We start from the raw sequence: 23,009 nt of genomic DNA, 5'->3' as shown, positions 1-23,009 counted from the left end.
CACACACACACACACACACACACACACACACACACACACACACACACACGCGGATGTGGGGCTGCACAGTGAGGAAGGTTTGGCATGCTAAATGCAGTCAGGGTGGTTTCCTGTGCACCAGTTACTACTGGAGACAGGATACTGGGGCGGATGGCTTGTTCTGCCTTGCCACCAGCCAGGCTGCATCCGGCACCTGCTGAAGTGCCTATGTTCTCATGGAGTGTGGAAAGGAGGCAGCCCCATAAACACAGTTACACCTTCTATTGAACGATATTTGGAGTCTGGTAACCACTCTCTTCTTGGACCAGGTAATTCCGATTAAAAACTGTACATAAACTGATGTGGAATTTTACTTTTCTCTTTTCTGGTTTTCACAAAATTTCTGACATGTTATTAAATAGTGGCAAGAGAAAGAATGGCCAGTATTCTCTAGTTTAGAAATGTAAATGTAACTCAGAGAAGAACACTACTGCATCAAAACAGAAGGAAAGAAATTTGTTTGCAGCAATTCTCAGCCAGGCATAAAGGAAAGACTTTCAGATGCATTAACTGGACATACAAATAGGGGCATATGTGTCTGCTTGCATGCATGCAAAACCCCCCCCCCACACACACACAGACACAAAGAGAGTGTAGGTTTATATTAGTACCAGCTGTTTCAAAATTCTTGGGTTACTTTAATGAATGTAAAGAAAGAGGTGTGTTCTGTTACAAAGCTGGCAAATGAACACAGGTTCTAGCACTAACTAGTCCGCCCACACTTTGGCTGGAGGCTGAAATCCTTCATTAATTTCCTTCTTTCCATTCATTTTAACCAACAAAATCTCAGCCTAAATAAGTTGTAGGCCCTCCCCCTATTTTTAGAATTCTTCCTTCAGAGCATAGGCTATGTATCTCTTTATCCCTCAATCCTTACTTCTCATGACACCTACACCAGTATAGTTGGAAAGTTGCTTATTGGAATTGCTTTTGTTTAGCCAGCCTTCCTTAAGTAGAACAGGTATGCCTTTACCATTCTGCTTGTACATTGCCTCATTGTTGGAGAAGACAGGGATCCTACAATTACAACACTCCTTAGCATGTGGAATTTCTATTGAATATGATCATGGGCAGGGAGCAGCCAGACAGCCTCATTAAATTGCTCCAACCAAGGCAATTATGGGCCCCACCTCAGAATAATTAGTACCCATGGGAAACTGCTTGGTAGACAGGCGGCATAAGCTAACAGCTAGAGCAGGTTATGCTAGAAGCTAGGATTCCTGATGTTGTCATCTTCCCACACTCCTTCAAAAAGAAGGCAACAAAAACTAGGTGGCGAGAATAGAGAAGGAGCTTGGTTTCAGATGGTTTTAAGGATATAAATGATACCTGTTGTCTATGAGCTTTATTTCAGCCTTTAATAACTGGTAGACATGCAGAGTTAAACTTACCCAGTAACTCCTAATGTAAAGCTGAAGCAAAACAAAAGCAAAGCAACACCTCCTCAGCATTGCCACATGCTGTTCTCTATGACTTGTAAACATTGTTTTGCGTCTAGCAAAGTTATAGCTATCAAATCATGAAGCAGCTATCAGAATGAGGGAAAGTTCATATACTTTCTGCATGCTTCTTGCTTCTTATTCAGTAATTCCAGAGTTTTGTAATTTATGCAGTTTTGATATTTATGTTTGCTGCAACCAATTAGTTTGTAACAACGTACGCCAACTTTAAGCAAAGTAGAGAATTGTTCTCCTTTTTGTTAATCACAGGCTTGAAATGGTTGATATTCTGCACCCAAAGCTTGTTTACAAATCTTCAGTATTTGATTTGGAACCAGACTCTTTTGGAATCGATTCCAAATTAATGAGAGAACCAGTCTTTGTGAGGGGAACTAACCTTTGGTACAGGGTTTGTGTCATTATTTAACCTTGCTTTGGTTTAAAAATAAAAAAGGAGTTCACTTTTTTCTTTCTGGATCTTCTTTTTAGAAAATAGATGAAATCAACATGGTATTTCTCTATATCTCATATTTTTAACAGATGTATGGCATTCTAGCCTTGGATCACTTGTGCTCATACTGTGCTGGGATAAAGCATTATAAGCAGGCTGAGATGTTGGGGTAGGAAGGGTTGAAACAATCTTGAAAGCCAAAGAAAAGAAACAAGGAAGAGTAGGTTCCCTCCTCTTTTGAAGGTAGTCCAATCTTGAACGAATAGTATCTCAGAGGCCTTTTTGTCAGAATGTGATGCCTGCTGACACCATCAGACTTAAAAGTTACGTGGGAAAAAGTTATGCACTAAAACTACATGAGGTGAAAGGGTTCTTAATTCCCTCTTGCCCAAGTATTATTCCTGATTCCATGGGAACTCTATTTCTCTAGAGCAGGGGTAGGCAACCTTGGCTCTTTTATGACTCGTGGACTTCAACTCCCAGAATTCCTGAGCCAGCATGGCTCAGCTTGGAAACCTCTCCCTTTCCCCTCAGCATGGCTGGCTCAGGAATTATGGGAGTTGAAGTCCACGAGTCATAAAAGAGCCAAGGTTGCCTACCCCTGCTCTAGAGGCATGGAGTATAAGAATGGTATAAAGTTCTTTGATTAGATTGGGCTTTCTTTTCCACCTTAGGTGATGCTCTTGTTGCCTCAAGACTTCTGAGACCATTTATCCTCCCACAGATTCATCTTTTGTTCCTCCCACTGTCTGACTGCACATGCCGGATCTCATGGGTGCATGCTTAGGGAGGAGCCTTTGGAAGACTTTGGCAACTCCTTATACCTCATTTCAGCAGGGTGGCCTTTGCAAATTTTCCTGTGGCATACTGGTCAGGTTGAAATAACAACAGGATGGCTGGCAAAACCATATCCTTGATTACTGGTGAGGGAATTTAGTGAGATCTGCAAGGCAGTGCAAGTTTTGAAGAAAAAGGAACATCTTGGTCAAAATCACTGATGTATAAACATGATCATCAGTGCTTGAGTTGTCCTTGTCTGGTCTCCCCTCAGAGCATAAAAGATGCTTCAGAGCATGTGTGGTACAAATGTAGTACTGCCTGCCACTATTTAAAACAACTGCCTCTTTTCTAATCCTGGGATGCTTTCTGGAATTGCAGACAGATACTGTATTTACATTCCTCTTGCTTTAAATTCCCTTTGTGACCTCAGAAGTGCTGAGGCAGCGCTAATAATCAGTGTATTGGTGCATGCAAATCAGTAAAACGTATCAGCTACAGTTAACATAAAAATGGTGACCTTTACAGGGCAGAAGATGCTATTCTTCATGTATAAAACAAAAGATCTTTGTGCCTGGATCTCAAAAAGAGGTCTTTTCTTTCCCCGTGCAGGCCTACATTGCACAGATCTATGGCTACTTTCTACTATTAAGTAACTGGGAAATGAAGAGAACAATGGCAGCTCTTAACAACGGTTGCTCCCTCCTAAAATATTTTTCCATGCCCCTTGAACTATAATATAGAGGTACGAGGGCAATTCGGAAATAAACCTCCATTTGAACATGTGCAAGAAATAGGCGGGGATAGCGACACCCATCCTATGGCGCCGTGTGCAGTAGTTCAGTAGGCAGTGAGGAGTGGAAGGAGAAGGTTGTGTTGCAGTTGACTCGTCCGCTAGATCAATTGAAAATGAACCCTGCCATAGAAAATCCCGCCAAATGTGAAATGCGTGCAGTAATACAATTCCTGTGTGAGAAATTTTTTTGATGAATTACAGCTGCCGAAACTTTTTAGGCATCGCTATCCCTGCCTATTTCTCGCACATGCTCAAATGGAAGTTCATTTCTGAATCGCCCTCGTATTATTTAACGTGTGTGCCTTCAAGTCAGTTTTTGAGTCATGGTGACTAACTGGATAACTTTTTGCAGTTTTCTTGGCAAGATTTGAGAAGTTAGCCATTGCCTGCTTCTTAGGGCTGAGAGAGAGTGACTAATCCAAAGTCCCCCAACTGGCTTTATGTCTATGACAGGATTAGAATTCACAATCTTCTAGTTTGTAAACTGTTGCCTTAACCGCTACTCCAAACTGGCTTTCATTATTGTAACACTACTCTGTTTATCTGGCATACTTTCCTCCATTCAACAGCAGCATTTCACATTTAGTAGTATGTTAATAGCATCAGTGAAAATACTACATGGATGCAGTAGTGGCAGGGTCAAAAAAATCAGTCATGTAAGATTACAGGTGATTCGGGGGCAAATGCTTTCTCACAGCCCAACCTATCTCTTGGGGTTACTGTTGAAGCTATGGGAAAAAAAGCAAGCGGGAGACTATGTATACAGTATTAAGCTCCTGGATGAAAGACTAGATGTAATTCATTAATTAATTAGCTAGCTAGCTAGCTAGTCACACTAGGCCTTCTTGATTGATAGGTTAGTAATCCACCTCTAAATTGTGGTGCTTTAGATGAGAACATAACTTTGTTGAGCAAGTCCTGCTGGGCAAAGATCTACCATCTGTACTAAAGTTCAGACTGCAGTTATCAAACAGGATGCACTGCTCTATTTGAGGGAGTGGAAGAGGAAGAGGAAAGGGAAGCGGAAGGGAAGGGATTCATCTATAGTGGGGGCCAGAAATTTCTCTGCTTCCTTGAATCACGTATGTTAGACCCAGTTCTCTCCCTAAGATCAAATAATAGAAAAGTAATCCTTAGTAATGCTATACAGTATATTAACTACCTGCCCCCGCTTTATTTCAGGGCCATTCTTGAGGCTTTCTTTCAACAAGGACTGGGCAGAAGAACCTCGTAGCCCATTCAGCCCCTCTAAGAAAGACCACTATCTGTAGTTTTAATGTCAAGATTTTAGCCCAAAATGGCGTCAACCAATGCAAATGTGGATTCTTCCTTTACCAACCAAACATGTGAGATTAAATCATAAAAGGGAAAGTTACCACGCAGAGTTAAAAATCCCAACACTTCAGCTTGATTTAAATTCTTGAATATGACAACAATTTGCCATGTCATTTAAACTTAGCCCTCAGCTGCTTTGGTGCAATGTTTGTGTGCCATAGCAGCGCCTTTGTTGCTGAGCTACAGATTAGCCTCCCAGTGTGATGTATGAACAGGAGCTGGGGTTTAAGCAAACACAGATATGTATGTGCAAAGGCTGAAGAGCTTTTTTCTGGCTCCTTCCGCATCGACACAATTAAACGATGCCTACATTTAGCTGTTCAGCCACCTGATCCACAAACTTAGCTAAGAAGCTGAGGAAATATATGTCAGGGTGGATGAATGCGCTCCAACTCGGCTCCATTAAGCTGTCTGGGTGGTGAGTGATTAAAAGGAGATGTTGGTACCCCCTCCGGCTGCATTCCACACTGACTACGCGGCCGGCAGCCTCCAATCCACCCCCGTCTCCTGGCCAGCAAGTGCGGAAGTGGGGAATTTCCTGGCACCAGATGCGGAACAGGAAAGCGGAAATGAAAACAGCAGCAAGCCAGAATAGATTGGGGATGGGAAGAAGGGGTGGGTGGGCCCTTGTCTCTTAAAGGCACAGGATTATCCGTGGGCCAGAAAGGAAATAAATTTATAGAAAACAGATGGGTGAGTGTTCAGGCAGGGACAACGTTTCTCTTTGCTCTCTCCCCCTCCCCCCCCCCGCCATCCACACATTCATTGCAAATCATCTTGCCCCATAACATAGTTTTTTTTTCTTTTTTTCCTTCATTAGCCCATTCAAAACATTACACTGCATGAGAGCAATTTAGGACAAGACTGTAGGTGGCCTCTGGCAGTACAGAAAGAAAAACAATGTACCACACAGCTTTACTTTCGAACGAAATGCCAATTCCTAGCTCTGTCAACACAAAGCATGCTGTGAGAATTATCACCGCCCCACCCATAATCCAGCCTCACAAAGCTGAAAAAAAAATGCTCTGTTGTCCTTGAGAACTGTGAGCATAATGGAGCTCTAAAGATTTTGCCTCCTTTTCTTCTGCCCGAGACACTTTTAGCAGTCTGAAAGGAGGAAATGCTGTATTCCCCAAGCCGCAGAGGCAATTTGCATTTGTGACAATGCAGTGACTGGCTGCAGTCGGTTAGCATTCCAGAATGAATCCATATTAAAATGGATTTGAATAGAAATCCTTAAGAAAGAAGAAAGCACACAGTATCTAGCCGAACTTAAATTCTCAGAAACTTTGTTGCAGATGTGCTCAAAATAATCTAATTTTGTTCTCTATGATCTGTTATCGACAGATAGGATACACCAATAAATAACAGATAGTCCTTCCCATTCACCACAAATTCAGGTCAGGCTTCCTTCCTACTGGATGTCAGACCACGTACTCCCCATCCTGATATGTACCCTTTTCCTCAGTATCCCAGCTGTGCCATCTCCCTCAGGCTGTTTAGCATTGTCTGGAAGTAGGAAAGCTGCAGGCATGGAGTGGGAAGGGGAAAGAGAGAGATGGGGGCACTTATGAATCACCACATGCAATCCAGTCTTTGGAAGTTAGCCAAAGAACACTGCTTTGAAGCAACCAAAAGGCCTAAAGCCTTCACTCTTTCACTTATTAATTGTTCATTCTTGTTTTGAGTAAAGAAAGATTAAATATACTCTTGAGTCCACGAGTAAAAGTGCTGCTAATTAATTTTTCAGAAATTAAGAGTGTTTTGGTCTTTCCATTCTATGTCTGTTTTCTAATACAAATTTGAACCCTTTTATACAAAGCATACCAATGAGGAGAATGCTGTCAAACTATAGTACAAAGATTAGATGTCCGTACAAAAAAGTAGTTGTACTGCATAGCGAATGGATACGATTCTCTCTGGATTCATCCAATTCTTAATATAACTGAGGGTACCTTTTTAAAATTGTACTTGGAAAGATCCTTGTCTCACATACCTCACAGATAATTGTGCTAGAAATTAAAAAAACTAGTAACATACCTCCACAAAAGCTATTTTGATTAAAAGCTATGTGGAAAGCTGGCTACTTCTATAGATACACAAAGCTTTATATTTCACAAGACATTATTTCTGTTGTATGCTAATTAGCTTCAAGTACCAATTTTTAAAATATATTTATTGATGATAAACGTATTTCTGGACCACACTGATTCTTTTTTCTACGGGGCAGACCCTCCTAATAGTTCAGGAAATATACTGAGAATTCTTTGTTTATATTGGCTTGGCTCAGAGTTGTACTGGCAATAAAATAAAATGCATTCTTAACATGTTAAGAAAAATTGGCAAAGTAGCCAATGCATATTTAACAATAATTACTTTATTGATATAGCAAAGTAAATATTCCCAATATGTTGCAATGGTATACCTGTACAATTAAATGTATGCTGTATAAGAAAATGTTCCACTCTGAACAGGATAACCCATCTATTTGGGAAGGTGAATTTTAAAGAAAAGTGTTATCTTTTCACCAAGGAGGAGACATGGGCTGAGGATTTTGAAGATAGGACATCACTACAGCAGAAATAGACAACCTGGAAAAAAGAGAGTAGTGACAGAATTAATGTAGAATCCCTAACATTTTATTCACAATAATATCAAATTACAGTTATTCCAACTTTCCAAAATAGGTAGTCAAATTAAAAATATCTATATATGTTCAGGAATATGTATTTGACATCAGTCCACATTTATTTCGTGCAAGTGTTTTCCTCAGCAATAATTAGCAACTGAGAAACTAAATCACTTCTTGCCCTTGAAGCCTCAACTATCTGCCCAATAGTAGTAGCTCACAAAACAAATATCTTTCCAAATTAACAAGAAGTGATTAAATTTAGAATCACTAGCCTTTACTGAAAGTTACCGAATGATCTTTTTTTTTGGGGGGGGGGAGGAGAATTGAAACTTTAGAATTTAATCAAGAAAATAAGAGTTTTTGTGAGAAAAGAACACAAATCTACAAATACTTTCTTGTGAGATGTAAGCATTATAATCCTAAAAGGAACAGAAGAGTCTGAAAAAGAGAAGATCAATGAGCAAGAAGACAAACTAGAAAAGGAGAATGCTAGTTTATTACTTAACCTGTTGACACAAATAGAAAAAGGGAGAATCATTACTTCTAGGCTAAATCTTTAAAAAATGCAAAAATCTAGTATTTCCACATCCACTGTCAGTGCCCACAGGGTTCGAAAACTGTAACAGAGAGTTGCTTCCACAATATAAAAACACAGTATGAGATAAACACCATATTTATTAGAAAGGAAGATGATCCCATATAGGCATAATGAAAATAAGATGACTGCGGCGACGTGAGGCAATACCTGCCCCTTGTAATTCTGACATCAGGGTTGCATTGTAATATGCTGATGTATGTTTCTATGCTCTCTTTCCTCCAGGAACTTTTATGAGTGATCTTCAATTCAAGGTAATCCCACTCCTTCCTCAAAAAAGGAAGAGTAAAGAGAGGAAAAAGCTCCATAAATAAAAATCCCATGTACTGCCCAACTTCATATTCTTGTAAATCCCAAGGCTGCCAATCAGTCCTAGAGATTTACTTCTCTCAATAAATTTGTGCATGAGTTAACTTGTGTATTATGTAGAAACATGTATAAAATCCATAAAAGAAGAAAACAACAAGAATACACTAAGTATTGATTAAAATTGCCAGTCCCTCGGGAGAAGGGCGGGGTATAAATGGAAACAAATAAATAAATAATAATTGATTCCTATCTACATATACATAAATATACTATTGAGGGGTCCTTGGTGCTCTCTGAGCTTGCTTATTTTCTTGCAGATGTTTTATTACCCTAACTAGGTAACATCATCAGTGCTAGTAAGGAGTGTTGTTTGTTGTCAGTTTATATTCTGTTGTCTAAACATACCATTCTTATACAAGAAACTTCTGAATACAAAAATAGGAATACAAACATTTTTTCAATAATAGCAACAAAAAAAAGAAACATGGAAATACAAGTAGGTGGTAGTTGCATTGTAAGGGGAAAAGAAGAAAAAAGATTGAACGAAACTAAATAAGGATGAAATCAGAACTTATTAAGCAGGGAAAAAATAAAAAGCAGTTCTGTTAAGGCTTCACAAAAAGTTTAAATTCCATAAGCAAGCTGACTCTCCCAAGTTATCTAATTTTCAAAGGCACTGATATTTTCAGGCATTTCCTCGCTATAGATGTAAACATGAAAATGTTGGGAGATCAGATCACTGAGGTGTCCTGCAGTTTGTGGTGATTTTTAATCTAAGGCCTATTGTTCTCCACATGAAGAATAAAAATGTCTGCAGTCAAGCAAAGGAATCTGCTATTATTGCTGTCTCTCCATTGATGAACTCCAGATCCATTTTTCTAGAGACCTTTTTTTTACAGTGAGGTAAAACTTGCTGCTCCCTTTCAATAGTGTGTTTCTTAAAGTAACATCTATTCCATAAATATAACATCTATCTCAATTACAATGAAAGGATCCTTTGAAAAGATGGCCAATAAGGCAGATTTGTCTGGATTACATATTAAGACCGAGTGGCTGTGGCTACCAGCGCCTCGGCATAGTCAGCTGATTCCATCGCTGACTATAGGGGGCGAAACTTTGGCCCCCTCGGATCGGGTCCGCAACTTGGGTGTTCTCCTGGATTCGCGGCTGACATTGGATGACCAGTTGTCGGCCGTGACCAGGGGAGCGTTTTATCAGGTTCGCCTGATTCGCCAGTTGCNTTCCAGCTAGCGGGACTGGCCTAAGGGATTTTAAAGGGGTTTTAATTACTTTTAATCTGACATATTTAAATATTTCTTTTTAATCAAATTTTAATTAGGTGTATAATATGTTAGTATTTTATCCAATTGTCAGCCGCCCTGAGTCCGCAAGGAGAAGGGCGGGATATAAATGTAATTAATAAATAAATAAATAAATAAAATAAAAGAAGAAAAGAGGCAAAATGGAGATGCTCAGGCAACAGAAACTAATAAATGTTTACCATAAAAGCTGATTCCACTATTTGGCAATTTTTCTTGTCAGTGGTCATATACCCCACTGTTCTTCAAAGAACATAAACTCAGCAGAAAGGCCAACATAAGGAAGAGAAAGCAGCTTCAATTATCAATCTACCATGAAGCATCAGGGCTTCACTTTGATCAGAGGTGAAACAGCTTTTAATTTGTACGGACGTATTATAAAATTAGTCACTATCACAGTGATGGCGAACCTTTTAGAGACCGAGTGCCCAAACTGCAACCCAAAACCCACTTATTTATTGCCGGGTGCCAGGTGGGCATGGCTCAATGGGTGGGCATGGCTGTGGTGGTCACGGCAGACTGGGTGGGTGTGGCCAAGGTGGGTGTGGTCACCTCGATGCTGCTCGTGGGGAGGGATGCCTGTGGGGGCTGGGCAGGGTTGGGGGAGATCCAGGGGGTCTCTGGCAGGTGGGGCGGTGGGCAGGAGGCTCATCCTGTGGGATGAGGCGAGGCAAGGCAAGGCAGGGCGGGAGTGCCATTGTCGCAGGGCAAGGCGAGGCAGGGGCCGGGGCGGCTGCTGCCTGACACCATCGGCCCCCGCACACAAGAGGCCAGCAAGCTCATGGGGGCTGACAGTGTCCGTCAGCAGCCACAGTCTGCCGGCCCCTTGACCAGCGCACCCTGGGGCTCTGCAGCCCGCCACCAGCAGTTTAGAGAAGCCGCCTCTGAGCTGGACGGCCGGCTGACAGCTGAGGAGGAGATGCAGTGGGTCGTGCCCGGGAAAAGTAGAGCATGCGAGGCCAGGAGGGATGGGACGGGGGGAGGGAAACCACTGTGCTGGGGTGCATCCGACCAAGTGGGACCTCAGTGAGTTAGCGGGCGGCTGGTTGAAGAGGGATGGTTGCCATCTCTGGGGCATGGTGCGCGTGCCCACAGAGAGGACTCTGAGTGCCGCCTCTGGCACGTGTGTCATAGGTTTGCCACCACTGCACTATCAGATGGAAATCAAAAACAAGAATCATATTTGTAATTTTGAGAACTTTGTAATTAGCATTCCTGAAAAAACATTTCTAAAGCAAGACCTATGTATTCAGAAATTAATACCATGGGAAATCAGACATAATATAAGTCTGAAAGAAGTAAAAACATGGCTTACATGAAACTGCTCATCATCTGTTTGGTGTCTTCTGAACTCCTAGAGTTGGCAAAACTGATAAATGAGCAGTAGACAGCAATCCAAGCACACCACTTTAACTGCAAACACCATAGAAAAATATGATGAGAACCTTATGGGGTCACAAAGATACATCAGAGTTATTCTAGTTTAACAATATTATAAATATTCCACTTTGTTTTTCCTGTGAGTTCAGGAACAGTCTTCAGTTTTAAAAACTAATAAATATTGCTAAAGCAAAATCATGGTAGTTACTTATAAAATACATATGACAAAAATAAAGCCATATTAATGAATTCAGACTTTTTCAGTTGGTTCCATTGAATTAAATGCCATTATCAATGAGAAATATGAACTGAAAATTCTAATTTCAAGAGATATGACATATGAAGTTGTATGTTTTACTGGTAATAATCTTAACAAGAAAAATGTATATGTTGAGAATTACCTAGTAGTGCAGAATGTATAAGGAAGACTAGAAAAAACATCAACATTTTGTTAACATATTGAGATAGAGATTTTATTATTTGTGAAAAGTACCATACAGCTTTCAATACATCGTTATTACAGTGTAGGGTTTTCTGGATTTTTCATAAACTTTGTATGTTGTCACTATCAAATACAAACTCGTGCAAAGCTCTTTTTCTCTCTCTTAGATTATTTCAGCAGCAGTTAAAAGATTTGATATTACATGTGTGGACTATTGTTATGTGAATAATGCCTTGGCCATCTGTAAAAAGAAAGATGCTGATGACTGAGGAAGAAATAAATGCCACTGAGTAAGGCTTAAATTTATCTCATAATTAAACTGAACTTCTATATATACTAACCTGTTGATGGCTTCTAAGTTACATAACCGTATTTGCTATTTCATATAGGCCATCCATTCAGAGCATACAGTTGAATTACTATTAATGTATCTGTCTCTTAATGCTAAGAAGTGATCTGATATAATTAAACTCTTATTTTAATCTAGAATTGAGATCTGAATGAGTTGTTGTAAAGTAGTTGATATATATTTTCAAAAACATTTACATATGATGGTACTATTACCAGTAATGGGTATTGTTATCACTTTTACTCAGAAGACATGTTATCCTCTAGACACAATTCAGATCCCTTAGGCAGAATCAAACTGAAATTAGTGAAAACAGCCCTTGCACAGGATATACCATTATGTATTCCCTGCAGCATGGATATATAGTAAAGCGTTCTGCTAATGAAAGGAATTTCATTTTAACCATTCTATCATCTATAATGCTCCACAATGCTTATACAACTTTTAAAGTCAGTTTTGATTTCTTCTGGAATAATGTACACTAATACAGGGCTTTTCAACCTTTTCACCCATTGTACCACTTTTAGGATATGGCAACATCCGAGTACCACCAGTCGCCTAGCAAGGTGTCAAAAACTTGATGACCAAAAAAAAAAAAGGGAAAAAAGTGATGAAGTACAGGTAGTCCTCGACTTACAACAGTTCGCTTAGTGACTGTTCAAAGTTACAATGGCACTGAAAAAAGTGCCCCCCAAGCCACAGCCAAGCAAGACACCTGCCTGCCCACCCGGCGGCGCTCTTCCTCCTGTCCGAGGTTTTCATTGTTGTGAGCATTTCTGTTGGGGATTGGCAGTAGAGGTGGGATTGGGGGGGGTGTTTGGTTTATATTCCCCCCGTCTGCTGGATGGTTGCAGCAGGTTTTGGTCACTTCATATGACCCTGGAACACTGTGACCGTCATAGATGTGAATCAGTTGCCAAGCATCTGAATGTAAATCACAAGACTCTGGAGATGCTGCAACATTCCAGCTGATCGGCGCTTCTTCTGGGCTCAGCAGAAGCATCAGGATCAGTGCCGAGCTCCAGCTGGAGCCTGGTGCTGATCCTGGCACTTCCACTAAGCCCTGACAGCCCTGAAGAAGCGTTGATCCTGGCGCTTCCACTGAGCCCTGACAGCCCTGCAGCTCCAGCTCAGGCTTGTGCGGTGTTGCCATCGGTTCAGCTCATTCCCCTCCCCTGCTACCACTTTTCTAGGATGGTCGTGTACCACCTGCCAGGCGCCAACGTACCACAGGTGGTACCCGTACCACTGGTTGAAAAGCCCTGCACTAATACATGTTCAGCAGCCTATGTAAATTAACTAAAACTATTAAAAATAAACTCCAAATTAATATGAATTAAAACATTAAACTATTAATTTATTGCTGAAAGTTAAATAGTAACTAGTCAGCCTCTGAAGGTTGGCAGAAAAATTTCTGAGAAATACTGTGTAGTAAATTCAGTTCAACCCTAGAAAGAAAGAAAACTGGAGTTATAAAGAATAATCCAGATCTTATTGCAAAATGCTAGGGCTATACTATCCAATAGCAATTCAATAGTTGTATCATAATATGTAAGTAGTAAAACATTTATTTGATTTGTTCAGTTAGTGTTCTTTATGTCTTTCAGTCAAAACCTGGGTATTCTAATACTCACTTTTAGCATTAAGCCACACATGCTGAAAATCATTCCTAGCAAATTCATATAATCTGGTGTAGGATCTTCCAAAGTAGGGTTGTTTTCTGTAGTTGGAGGCTTGTATCTGCAAATAAAAATTCATTTCTAGCTACAATTTTGAACTGATGAGCAAAACGTAAACTCTACTTTCCCTGCAAAAAATAAAATTTTCATACAAGTTCAAAGTCAACAGCTTGAAAAAAGGAATGGCATCAATGTTCAGTATTTTCTCCCCAAGCTATACTTCAGCACACTGCAGAAAGCTCTCTAAATTTTAATGAATAATAATAATAAAGACCAAACAATAGGAGAAGAGTCTTGTTTTAATATGGACAAGAAAGAAAAATAGGATTATGAATTAAGCTCTGTAAGTTAAGATCTATAAAATTTGTATGCAGGTAGCTTTTGTTTGACAGCCAGTTGGATGTACTAATTAAAGTATCAGGCTAGAAACCATGAGTTCTGGTCCTGCCTTAGGCATAAAGCCAGCTGGGTGACCTTGGGCTAGACATTTTTCTTAACTCAAAGAAGGAGGCAATGGCAAACCACTCCTGAAAATCCTTGCCAAGAAAACTGCAGGAAGTTTTCCAGGCAGTTGCTGAGAACTAAACATGATTGAATGGAAGGAAAAAAGAAAAAGAAGTTCTCATTTAGCGATTGCCTTGGCTGGTGACCATCATAGTTACGACAGTGATGAAAAAGTACCGTAACTGTACAACTAATCCTCACATTTATGAGCCTCACAGGTCTGTAACTAAAGGAAAGCTGGAGCAAGAACATAAACACAGTTGCAGTTTCACTTAGTGACCACTTCCCTTAATGATAGACTTGCTGGTCCCAGTTCTGGCTGCTAAAGTGTCATCTGGCATATTAAATAATATAATAAAAACTATGTTACGAATCATTGGTTAACCGTTCGATATGTAAAGCTCACACAGGTAGCACTTGGATTAAGACAGCAATTAGGCCCCCAATTACCTTCACTAAGTGTTGTGGATGTAAAACATGACATCACCAGATTGCATTGTTTAATGATGACAATCCTGGTAGTTTCTGGTTTCTGTTGTAACCCCTGGAGTGAGAAGAGATAAGAGTCCCAAGTAAGGAGCACAGGAGGAATTGTGCAGGTGCCACGGGGACACTGTGGGCACTAGCAAGCACAGGCGGGTCACTGTGGGCCTCAGAGGCTGAGGAGGGCCAGCAAAGGCGCTGCAGACAGCCATGAGCTACAGAGTGCAGGTGGGGGGGGATTACTATAGAACATGGGTGTCAAACTAGCAATGTTACATGATGTGTCGCAACGTATTGTGACTTTTTTTCCATTGCCGGCAATGGGGTGGGTGTGGTTTCGCCATGACGCATCCAGGCCAAGGGCCGGCAGTTTGACACCCCTGCTATAGAGTATGAGATCTCTGGGGTCTTATACTCCGTAATGAGCTCCTCTGGAAAAAAAAATGACCTTCTGGAGTGACTTGCAACCTTCCCTGCCAGTTTTCCCATTGACTTTGTTTGTGCAAAACTGGCATGAAAGGCCGCAAATGGCAATCACATGATGTGCCTTGCTGTGATGTCATAATTGTGAGCTGGGCACCCAAGCTCCTAGATCGTAATCAGACAACCGCAGGGATGCTGCAAGAGCTGGAACTTCAGTGCTTGAAGTTCCAGCTCTTGCAGCATCCCTGCGGTTGTCTGATTACTTATTTAATTATCTCTTTTTATTGGATTCCCTGATCAAAGGGGCTTCCTTAAGTAAAAACCATGCAAAAGATGTAGGGCTCTTTTCTTCCCCCTCCCATACATAAAGTAATCTAAAGTGAAGAGAAAAAAACATATGCAAAAAATGCATGTCTATTCTTTCTTCTTACTATGCTGGCCTATTTAGTTTGTTGTATGCCCTGGACATCCCACGGATGGTTCAAAAGTTTGCTCAACAGAAAAGAGTAAGCAGCAGTATAAATTATTCCTTAATCATAAAACATCAGTGCAGAGAGATTGCAAATCTAGTAAAAATTTGCAACTTGCTGCACACTTACTTGGGTATAAAACCTTCTAAACTCAATTGGTATACTCATAAGTTATCACACATAGGATTGTACAGATAATCTGATTTGTAGTAGCCTAATTTAACTACATAGTTTAACAAGATTTAAATGTGGGTTTGTTTCTACTGCTCCACTTGGCATTATTGTTTAGTTACCACCATCTGCTCTTAGCTATTTCTTAAATATTGAGATCAAAAAAATACCAAGAACTACGGGGGAAAAAATCGACTATTATCAGACTTCTTTAAATTGGCAAAAATAAAACAAATCATGTACATTAGTACACTATCTTAGCACTGAATTGCAGATAAAACAAAAATTATTATCAGGATCAGATCTGATAGTTGAAGTCATGAGGCTAAATTTCACTTGAACATTAGGAGTGCTTTGTAATTATAACACCAATTGCTACATTCCCATTGAGAATCTCAAGCTCTGCAATGAGCAGAAAATGGGATTAAATTGACCCTGCCCCACCTTCTTTCATATCCTTCTTAATATGCATTTATAATGGTTTTTAAGTGTAATCATGAAAATGTATTTGACAGTTCAATAGTTTTACTTTAGAAATTCAAATGCAAGCAACCACCACTCCACTGTATTTCTTCATTTTGTTCTCCAATTTACTTCCTAAACTGAAGCCATAATACTGTTTGTTTTTATTAAACTTTACTACATGTATTCTATAATGCAGAAAAAATACATCCAAAGCTTTATGTAAGGTATAATGCCTCTTTGCTCATGTACATTCAAGTAACATAGTAAGACCTCAACCATAGTTACTCATATTTTAATAATGCACTCTTAAAATAAAAGGACTTGAGCCATGCCTATCTTATTTCAATACACCAATACATTTTTCTCTGAACTGAAGCTTTAGTCTGAAATTAGCCATATCGGAAGTATGTTATGTTTTCCTCAGGCTTTATTCAGGTATCAATTTATCCTCTCTTTGAAGTTGTAATATTAACTATCCCTGGGCATTTCTATATATTCACCAATTAGTACTACTACTAAAAATAGTTAGGCTAGAGTTAAAGGAACTGGGCTACAAAGAAAAAAAGAAACCTCTAGCTCTTTTGTTGTCATTTCATAGTTGTGTATTTTGTATTGGAACTGGGAGTTTTAAGTTAGCTGCTACCACAGGGCATATCAATTTAGTTCTTGAAAGTAAATAACACTTTCACACTTCAAAGCATTCCATTTTTCAGGAAAAGTTTCAGTCTTTCATTGGCATAGAGTTGTGGATTATAAGCACTGTGTTAAATATGATTATGCAAATTACAACATCACTGTAACTTTTGAACAGTACCCATGAAACTACCGGGGAAGGCTATTCGTGACATTTTGTAAGCTTTTGTTTTTATCCTGACTACTTATTCTTTATTTTTTTTAAAAAAAACTAGAATATCAGCTCTTTGCAGACACACCCATAACTAGCAAGGCCAACGTCTCCCTGACCTTTCAAAATCAAACAAATATGTGTAAATAACCTCTTGCTCTCACCAAATTACTCACGGGTATTATTGCCGTAGAACAGTGTTTCTCAACCTTGACCATTTTAAGGCATGTGGACTTCAACTCCCAGAATTCCACAGCCAGCATTGCTGGCTGTGGAATTCTGGGAGTTGAAGTCCACATGCCTTAAAATGGTCAAGGTTGAGAAACACTGCCGTAGAATCAGGGCCTACTTTGACCGTTTGAAACTATCTGCCCTTCCGCAATATTTGTCTCCCTTTTCTAACCATGGCATTTTTTCCCCCTATGTGATTTTTTTCCCCTCGCTAACGACAGCAGCCAGACCGCCCCCTCCCCTCGCGACTTGACTCCAATGTTGCTATAGCGACCCCAGGCAAGTCACGTGCCATCATTCGTGACTTGTCCGTTCCATCTCCTTCCGTGCTACAGCAACTCCGGACCCAAGTCGTGACGTTACCATGCCGACTCCCAATCCCCACACTGCTGCCTGACCTGAGAACGCGGTTGGGACGCCGCGGATCTGCCATACTGTTGCTAGCCATCCCACTGGGCCGCGGGGCTACAGTGCTGTACTGACAACGACCTCCTTCGAGGCCGCAGCGACTTCCGCTTCCTTTCAGTGCCGCAGGGGGGATGATTAAGAGTGTAACACCCTCGAGTTTAGGCGCTGTTGTTCCGACCTATGAGTCCACGCTTCCCTTGACTCGAAAGGCCTTGAAACTAAAATTTCTGGCCGAGGAGGAGGAGGAGGAGGCGGCGGCGGAAGAATGTTGTAGCCCTTCCTTTCTCGCTTGAAGAAATTATGCCGAGAGGGGGTGGAACTAATGAAACTAGATCGGAGGAGTAAATTGACGAGTCGACGCCTGTATTTCCCTATAATCTTCCTTCTTGCTATTTCGTAAGTAGAAGGTGCAAGAGGTTACTAAGAAATGTGAACGATTTTCCCACATGAATAGTTCCATGATTGGAGGAGGCGGCGGGCGTGTAGGAAAGAGCTTTAATTTCAATAACTGGCTTCTTATCCACGTAGGGTTGCCAGGTGTCCACTATTTGAGTGGACAGTCCACTTTTTTCACATTATGTTCACTATTTTTTTTCACAAAATAGTGGACATTTTTTTTATTCAAAAGCTTTATGATGAAATGGTACGTAATCTAAAGCTGTACAGTCTACTTTTTTTACTACTTAACCCCCCCCACTTGTCCGCTATTTTTTGGAAGCAGACCTGGCAACCCTATATCCACGTACAACATTCGAGCTTTGAAAGGATCCCTGGTACAGCCTCCCCGCCCCCCCGCCCCCCTCCATCCTCTGTCCGGTAAAATTCCATTTTGACTATCCGGAGACTCTCCATCGAGTAGCATCGTTTGCTACAGACCAAACGAGAGTTGCAGATCTGAGCTGCGACCATCATTTAATCGAAGCAAAAAGAGATTTGGTTAGCACAGTGGTTCTCAACCTTTTTAATGCCACGACCCCAACCGGTCGTAAGTCGAGGACTAAACCGGTCGTAAGTCGAGGACTAAACCGGTCGTAAGTCGAGGACTACCCAACCGGTTGTAAGTCGAGGACTTTCCCTGCCCGGGAGTGCCGCGCATGCGTGGTTCCGCCCCCTGCGCCGGCCGTCCGCATCGACCGTTCGCCGTCTCTGCCTCGTCCGGCTGGTGGTCGACCGGGTCGGGTTCCCTCCATTCCGTGGGCGGCCTTTTCCCCTTTTTTTACCGCCTGTTTTTTTTACCGCCTGTCGGAACGAACCGCACCCCCGTGAAATGGTCGATCGACCCCAAATGGGGTCCCGACCCACAGGTTGAGAACCACTGGGTTAGCACCATTGCTGCCACCGGTTGTTTGTAGCCCAGCCTAGTCAAAGATCAACCTCAATGTTTCTTCCCCTCCCTGCTTTATCCTGAATTTTGGGTCCTTTTGCCTGAGACTTTTTGGATATTAAAAAGCTGGTGCTTTTGTGAATCTTCAATTGGTCTTAATAAAAATGGTTTCAGTCCTTACCTCCCCTATTCCAATACGGGTAGTTCTTTATTTACAACAGTTCATTTAGTGACCATACGAAATTATAATGTCACTGAAAGTGACTTATGACCATTTTTCACACTTACGACTGTTGCAGCATACTCATGGTCATGTGACCAAGAGTTGGATGCTTGGCAAATGGTTCATATTTATGACAGTTGCAGTGTCCCCAGATCACCTGTTGCAGCCTTCTGACAAGCAAAGTCAATGGGGAAGCCAGATTGTTATTAATTTAACAACTGCAATTATTCACTTAACAACTGTGGGAAGAAAAGTCGTAAAATGGGGCAAAACTCATTTAACATAAATTGTGGATTCCATTATGGTCGTAAGTCAAGGACTACTTGTATAGCTGCTGTGTAAGAAAGGCACCATAAAGAACAATTAAGTGTTATAATGCCTAAAGAAGTAAAGCTGAAAGGTTTTGAAGGAAGAGCATGCTCAACAGACCTTTCTGAAAGTTTAAAGTGACCTAGGCTTAAGCAAAACAGACTTGTAAAGATAACAAGTGGTGTGAAATCAGAAGATGCAGACAGGCTTCTCAAGGAGACTGGCATGTTGTTATGCAGCAGTTTCCCAAATAGATGTTTTACATACAATAGGAAGATGTTGCTTCAGCATAGCAAATGTAGAGTATATGTTTGACTTGGTTTACTAAGTAGCCATTGACTGAAATAATCTATTTTGATATGTTATTTTTGAAACAAAATTGGTTGCTCAAACAGAGATTGCAACTGACAAATGTTTTCTTTGTGTATTTTATTTTGCAATAAGGTAATGCAATTCAAGAGGCAACAAGTACCCAGAAGCAACATAGTCCTAATGCATCAGCCTGCCTGTTTCTAGAGATTTTGCTGTGGATGTTCAGTATTATGCATGTGGGATTTTTTTTAGCAATCAAGATACATCTATGTTATGGCCTTTCCAGAACCCAAACCCAAGAAACCTGAGCTTCCCCAAAAATTGCTTGCTACACTAGAATGTAAACAAGGAGCTATAAGAGCAGTGAGATTCAATGGTGAGTGTATTTTGGATTCCATAAAATAGGAACAGCGGGTTTCAGTTATTAGAACTAGGGAAATCTCGGAAGCAAATATATGTAAAATTAATGGTGTATAAATGTAAGCTTTTAGTAAGTTGTGAACAGATCAAGGAAACAGTTGTAATGATTATTAAAAGATAGCTAGTGAGAGATGTGTCTTGCTTGTTGGGACAATACGTTTGAAATTGCAAAATGAATAGTGGAATTTGCATCATTCTAAGAGAAATGAAACAGACCGTCTTCCAGGGATTCCCTGGAATTTGCTTAGCTAGATAACATTAAATGAGACTTTTCTTTTTCTCAGTGGATGGAAATTACTGTCTCACCTGTGGCAGTGACAAATCACTCAAGCTTTGGAACCCACACAAAAGGACTCTCCTCAAGACATATTGTGGCCATGGCTATGAAGTCCTAGATGCTGCAGGGTAGGAATTAGGGGAGGTGGATCCACTTTATTAAAAAAAAAAAAAAAGCTATTTTGAAATACTGAAATACTTTACGAAAGTTTAAAATAACTGGATTAGATGATGGGGAACAGATTTTGCAAAAGATATTATTTTGGAAAATACAAATAGCGTGTAAAATTCCATAATGAAATAAAAAATAAACTAAAAATAATCTTGACAATAATTACTCCATAATGTAAATTAATAAAAATAGTTTATATGAAAACAATTACTATGAAATTAAAGAATTTAAATTATAATATTATTCATAGGTAAAAAGTGTGTTTCTGTGAAGTTTGGGTAAGGAAAAAAAGAATGATACAGTAATTGTCCAGGAAATTCTACTCATGTTCATATTTTAAAATCTTGTCAAACCTTTTTTGCTGTTAAATTGACTGAAAACTTATATTAAAAACATTGAGAACCTCAATATACGTTCTGCACTCAGAACATATATAGCTCTTAAAAAGAAAAATACTTTTGATTTAGATGCTAAGGAAAATTATTTCTCTTGCTTTTCGTATCCCTTTCTTTATCTGTGTTTTCCTTAGGTCATTTGACAACAGCCAACTTTGTTCATGTGGAGCAGACAAAACAGTTGTGCTGTGGGATGTCGCCACAGGCCAAGTGATTCGCAAGTTCCGTGGCCATGCAGGGGTAAGATGTATTTTGTCCTTTGGAGTGCTTGGAAAGTGAGAAGATTCATGTCTTTTTGAAATATGAATTCCTCTGAGAAGATAACAATTATATGTTCTGCTTTTGAGAGCCTCAGAATCCCTGATGTTTTTTTCTGGTTGGCAGAAACCCTTATAAAATATAATGGGAGAGAAAAGTTGGATGACATTCAGAATTGTCTGGGATAAGTAAAAATGTTACTGGAGACATGGATAAAGAAAACAAGATTATAGAAACAGGGATTTGCAATTCTCAGATGAAAAAATACAAGACACCAGTTGATTTGCTGAATGATGAATTATTGGTCTTGTACATAAGAAATGGATGAGAAAGGCTCTGTGTCTCAATGAATTTGCTTAGAATATCTGCCCCAATAGTTTCTGCATTTCAACATATTCTTCCAAAGAAACTACAAAAAAGAGGAACCTTTATAAAATGCAATCATTTGCTTATTTAGCAATTACGTATACCAGTGATGGTGAACCTTTTAGAGACTGAGTGCCCAAACTGCAACCCAAAACCCACTTATGCATCGTCGAGTGCCGGGTGGGTGTGTCACATTGGCTGGGTGTGGCCAATTGGGTGGGCATGGCCAATTGGGTGGGCATGGCTGCGGTGGTAACGGCAGACTGGGTGGGACTAAAAAGTTCAGTCAATCAATTCCAACTTTGCAAGACCTTTTTTTTTCCGTGAGAAGTTGAAATTGACTGATTGAACTTTTTTTTTTTTTTGCACATGGCAGCGGAGGCCTAAAGCGAAAAGGTTTTATAAAACCCAGCTAAAGGCCTAGGACTGGGGCGATGGCGCGCGTGCCCACAGAGAGGGCTCTGAGTGCCACCTCTGGCACCCGTGCCATAGGTTTGCCACCACTGACGTATACCATAAACTGCATCAGTATGCATTTATATGGGCTGTGATACAATGAGCCAATGCTGTAAAGTGTAAGCCTCAGCATGGTCGGTAAGATTCAGTATCAACATGAACTTTTTTCACAAGTAACTTCAGTGAACTCAACATTTTTTGAGGGGAGGTTGGGTTTACGTTTGTTGAGATTCTAACTAAGAAATTGTGAGTTCAGTAGCACATCTGCTATGAAGCACACAGATGTCTTTACCATGTGCCTCCAGAAGTATTTAGCGTGTTGTAGTATTCTAACTTGGATATATTATTATGACATCTTATTGATTGTTCTTTTCATGAGCATAGTTAAATGGAATATTATTTAAATTTCTGCTCAGTATACTTGTGTAAACCCAATGAATACACCTATGCACACCTGATACTGAGGTCTCTGGCTAAGGATTATAGTGGGTGGCAATAAGTAGGAGTGATTAAAAAAAACTATGGTACTGATGAAGAGAATAGTTAAGGAAAAGTATAATGCCTAATAGTTATGAAATTATGTAGGAGGTTTGACTAGCTGTGGTGAGGGATGGAACTATGGCTGTACAAACATTTAAAGGATGTGTTTCAAAGAACATAGATGTGAACAAGGCATCTGTAATGCTCTCTACATGGGGCTTCCCTTGAGGAGCACTCGGAGGCTCCAGTTAGTCCAGAATGCGGCCGCGCGGGCGGTGATGTAACGCCGCTGCTGCGCGAGCTGCACTGGCTGCCTGTGGCCTTCCGAGTGCACTTCAAGGTGTTGATTATCATCTTTAAAGCGCACCATGGCATTGGACCTGGTTACCTCCGAGACCGCCTTCTGCCACAGATTACCTCCCACCGGCCGATACGCTCCCACAGAGAGGGCCTCCTCAGGGTGCCGTCAACCAGACA

At 40.5% G+C, this 23,009-nt stretch overlaps 2 protein-coding genes across 2 annotated transcripts in view; one reads left to right on the top strand and one right to left on the bottom strand.

Moving 5' to 3' along the window:
• Positions 1-7,194: 7,194 nt before the first annotated feature.
• WDR83OS (WD repeat domain 83 opposite strand) lies at positions 7,195-17,685 on the bottom strand. Its single transcript, XM_015815330.1, has 4 exons — positions 17,532-17,685; positions 13,498-13,603; positions 11,008-11,105; positions 7,195-7,428 (listed from the first exon to the last, which is right to left on the bottom strand). Exons 1-4 carry the CDS (start codon positions 17,579-17,581, stop codon positions 7,362-7,364), a joined length of 321 nt encoding a protein of 106 aa, XP_015670816.1. The 5' UTR covers positions 17,582-17,685; the 3' UTR covers positions 7,195-7,361.
• Positions 17,686-17,789: 104 nt separating this feature from the next.
• Positions 17,790-23,009, top strand: part of WDR83 (WD repeat domain 83) — an 11,583-nt gene continuing 6,363 nt past the window's right edge. Inside the window, exons 1-4 of the mRNA XM_015815329.2 lie at positions 17,790-17,937; positions 19,842-20,085; positions 20,414-20,534; positions 21,107-21,212. Coding sequence (XP_015670815.1) covers positions 19,983-20,085; positions 20,414-20,534; positions 21,107-21,212 — 330 coding nt within the window. The 5' untranslated portion in view covers positions 17,790-17,937; positions 19,842-19,982. The remainder of the gene's footprint in view (positions 17,938-19,841; positions 20,086-20,413; positions 20,535-21,106; positions 21,213-23,009) is intronic.

This window comes from Protobothrops mucrosquamatus, unplaced genomic scaffold (assembly GCF_001527695.2).
Source record: "Protobothrops mucrosquamatus isolate PMUCROS unplaced genomic scaffold, P.Mucros_1.0 scaffold336, whole genome shotgun sequence".
NCBI lineage: Eukaryota > Metazoa > Chordata > Lepidosauria > Squamata > Viperidae > Protobothrops > Protobothrops mucrosquamatus.
This window is presented reverse-complemented; position numbering and strand designations above follow the sequence as displayed.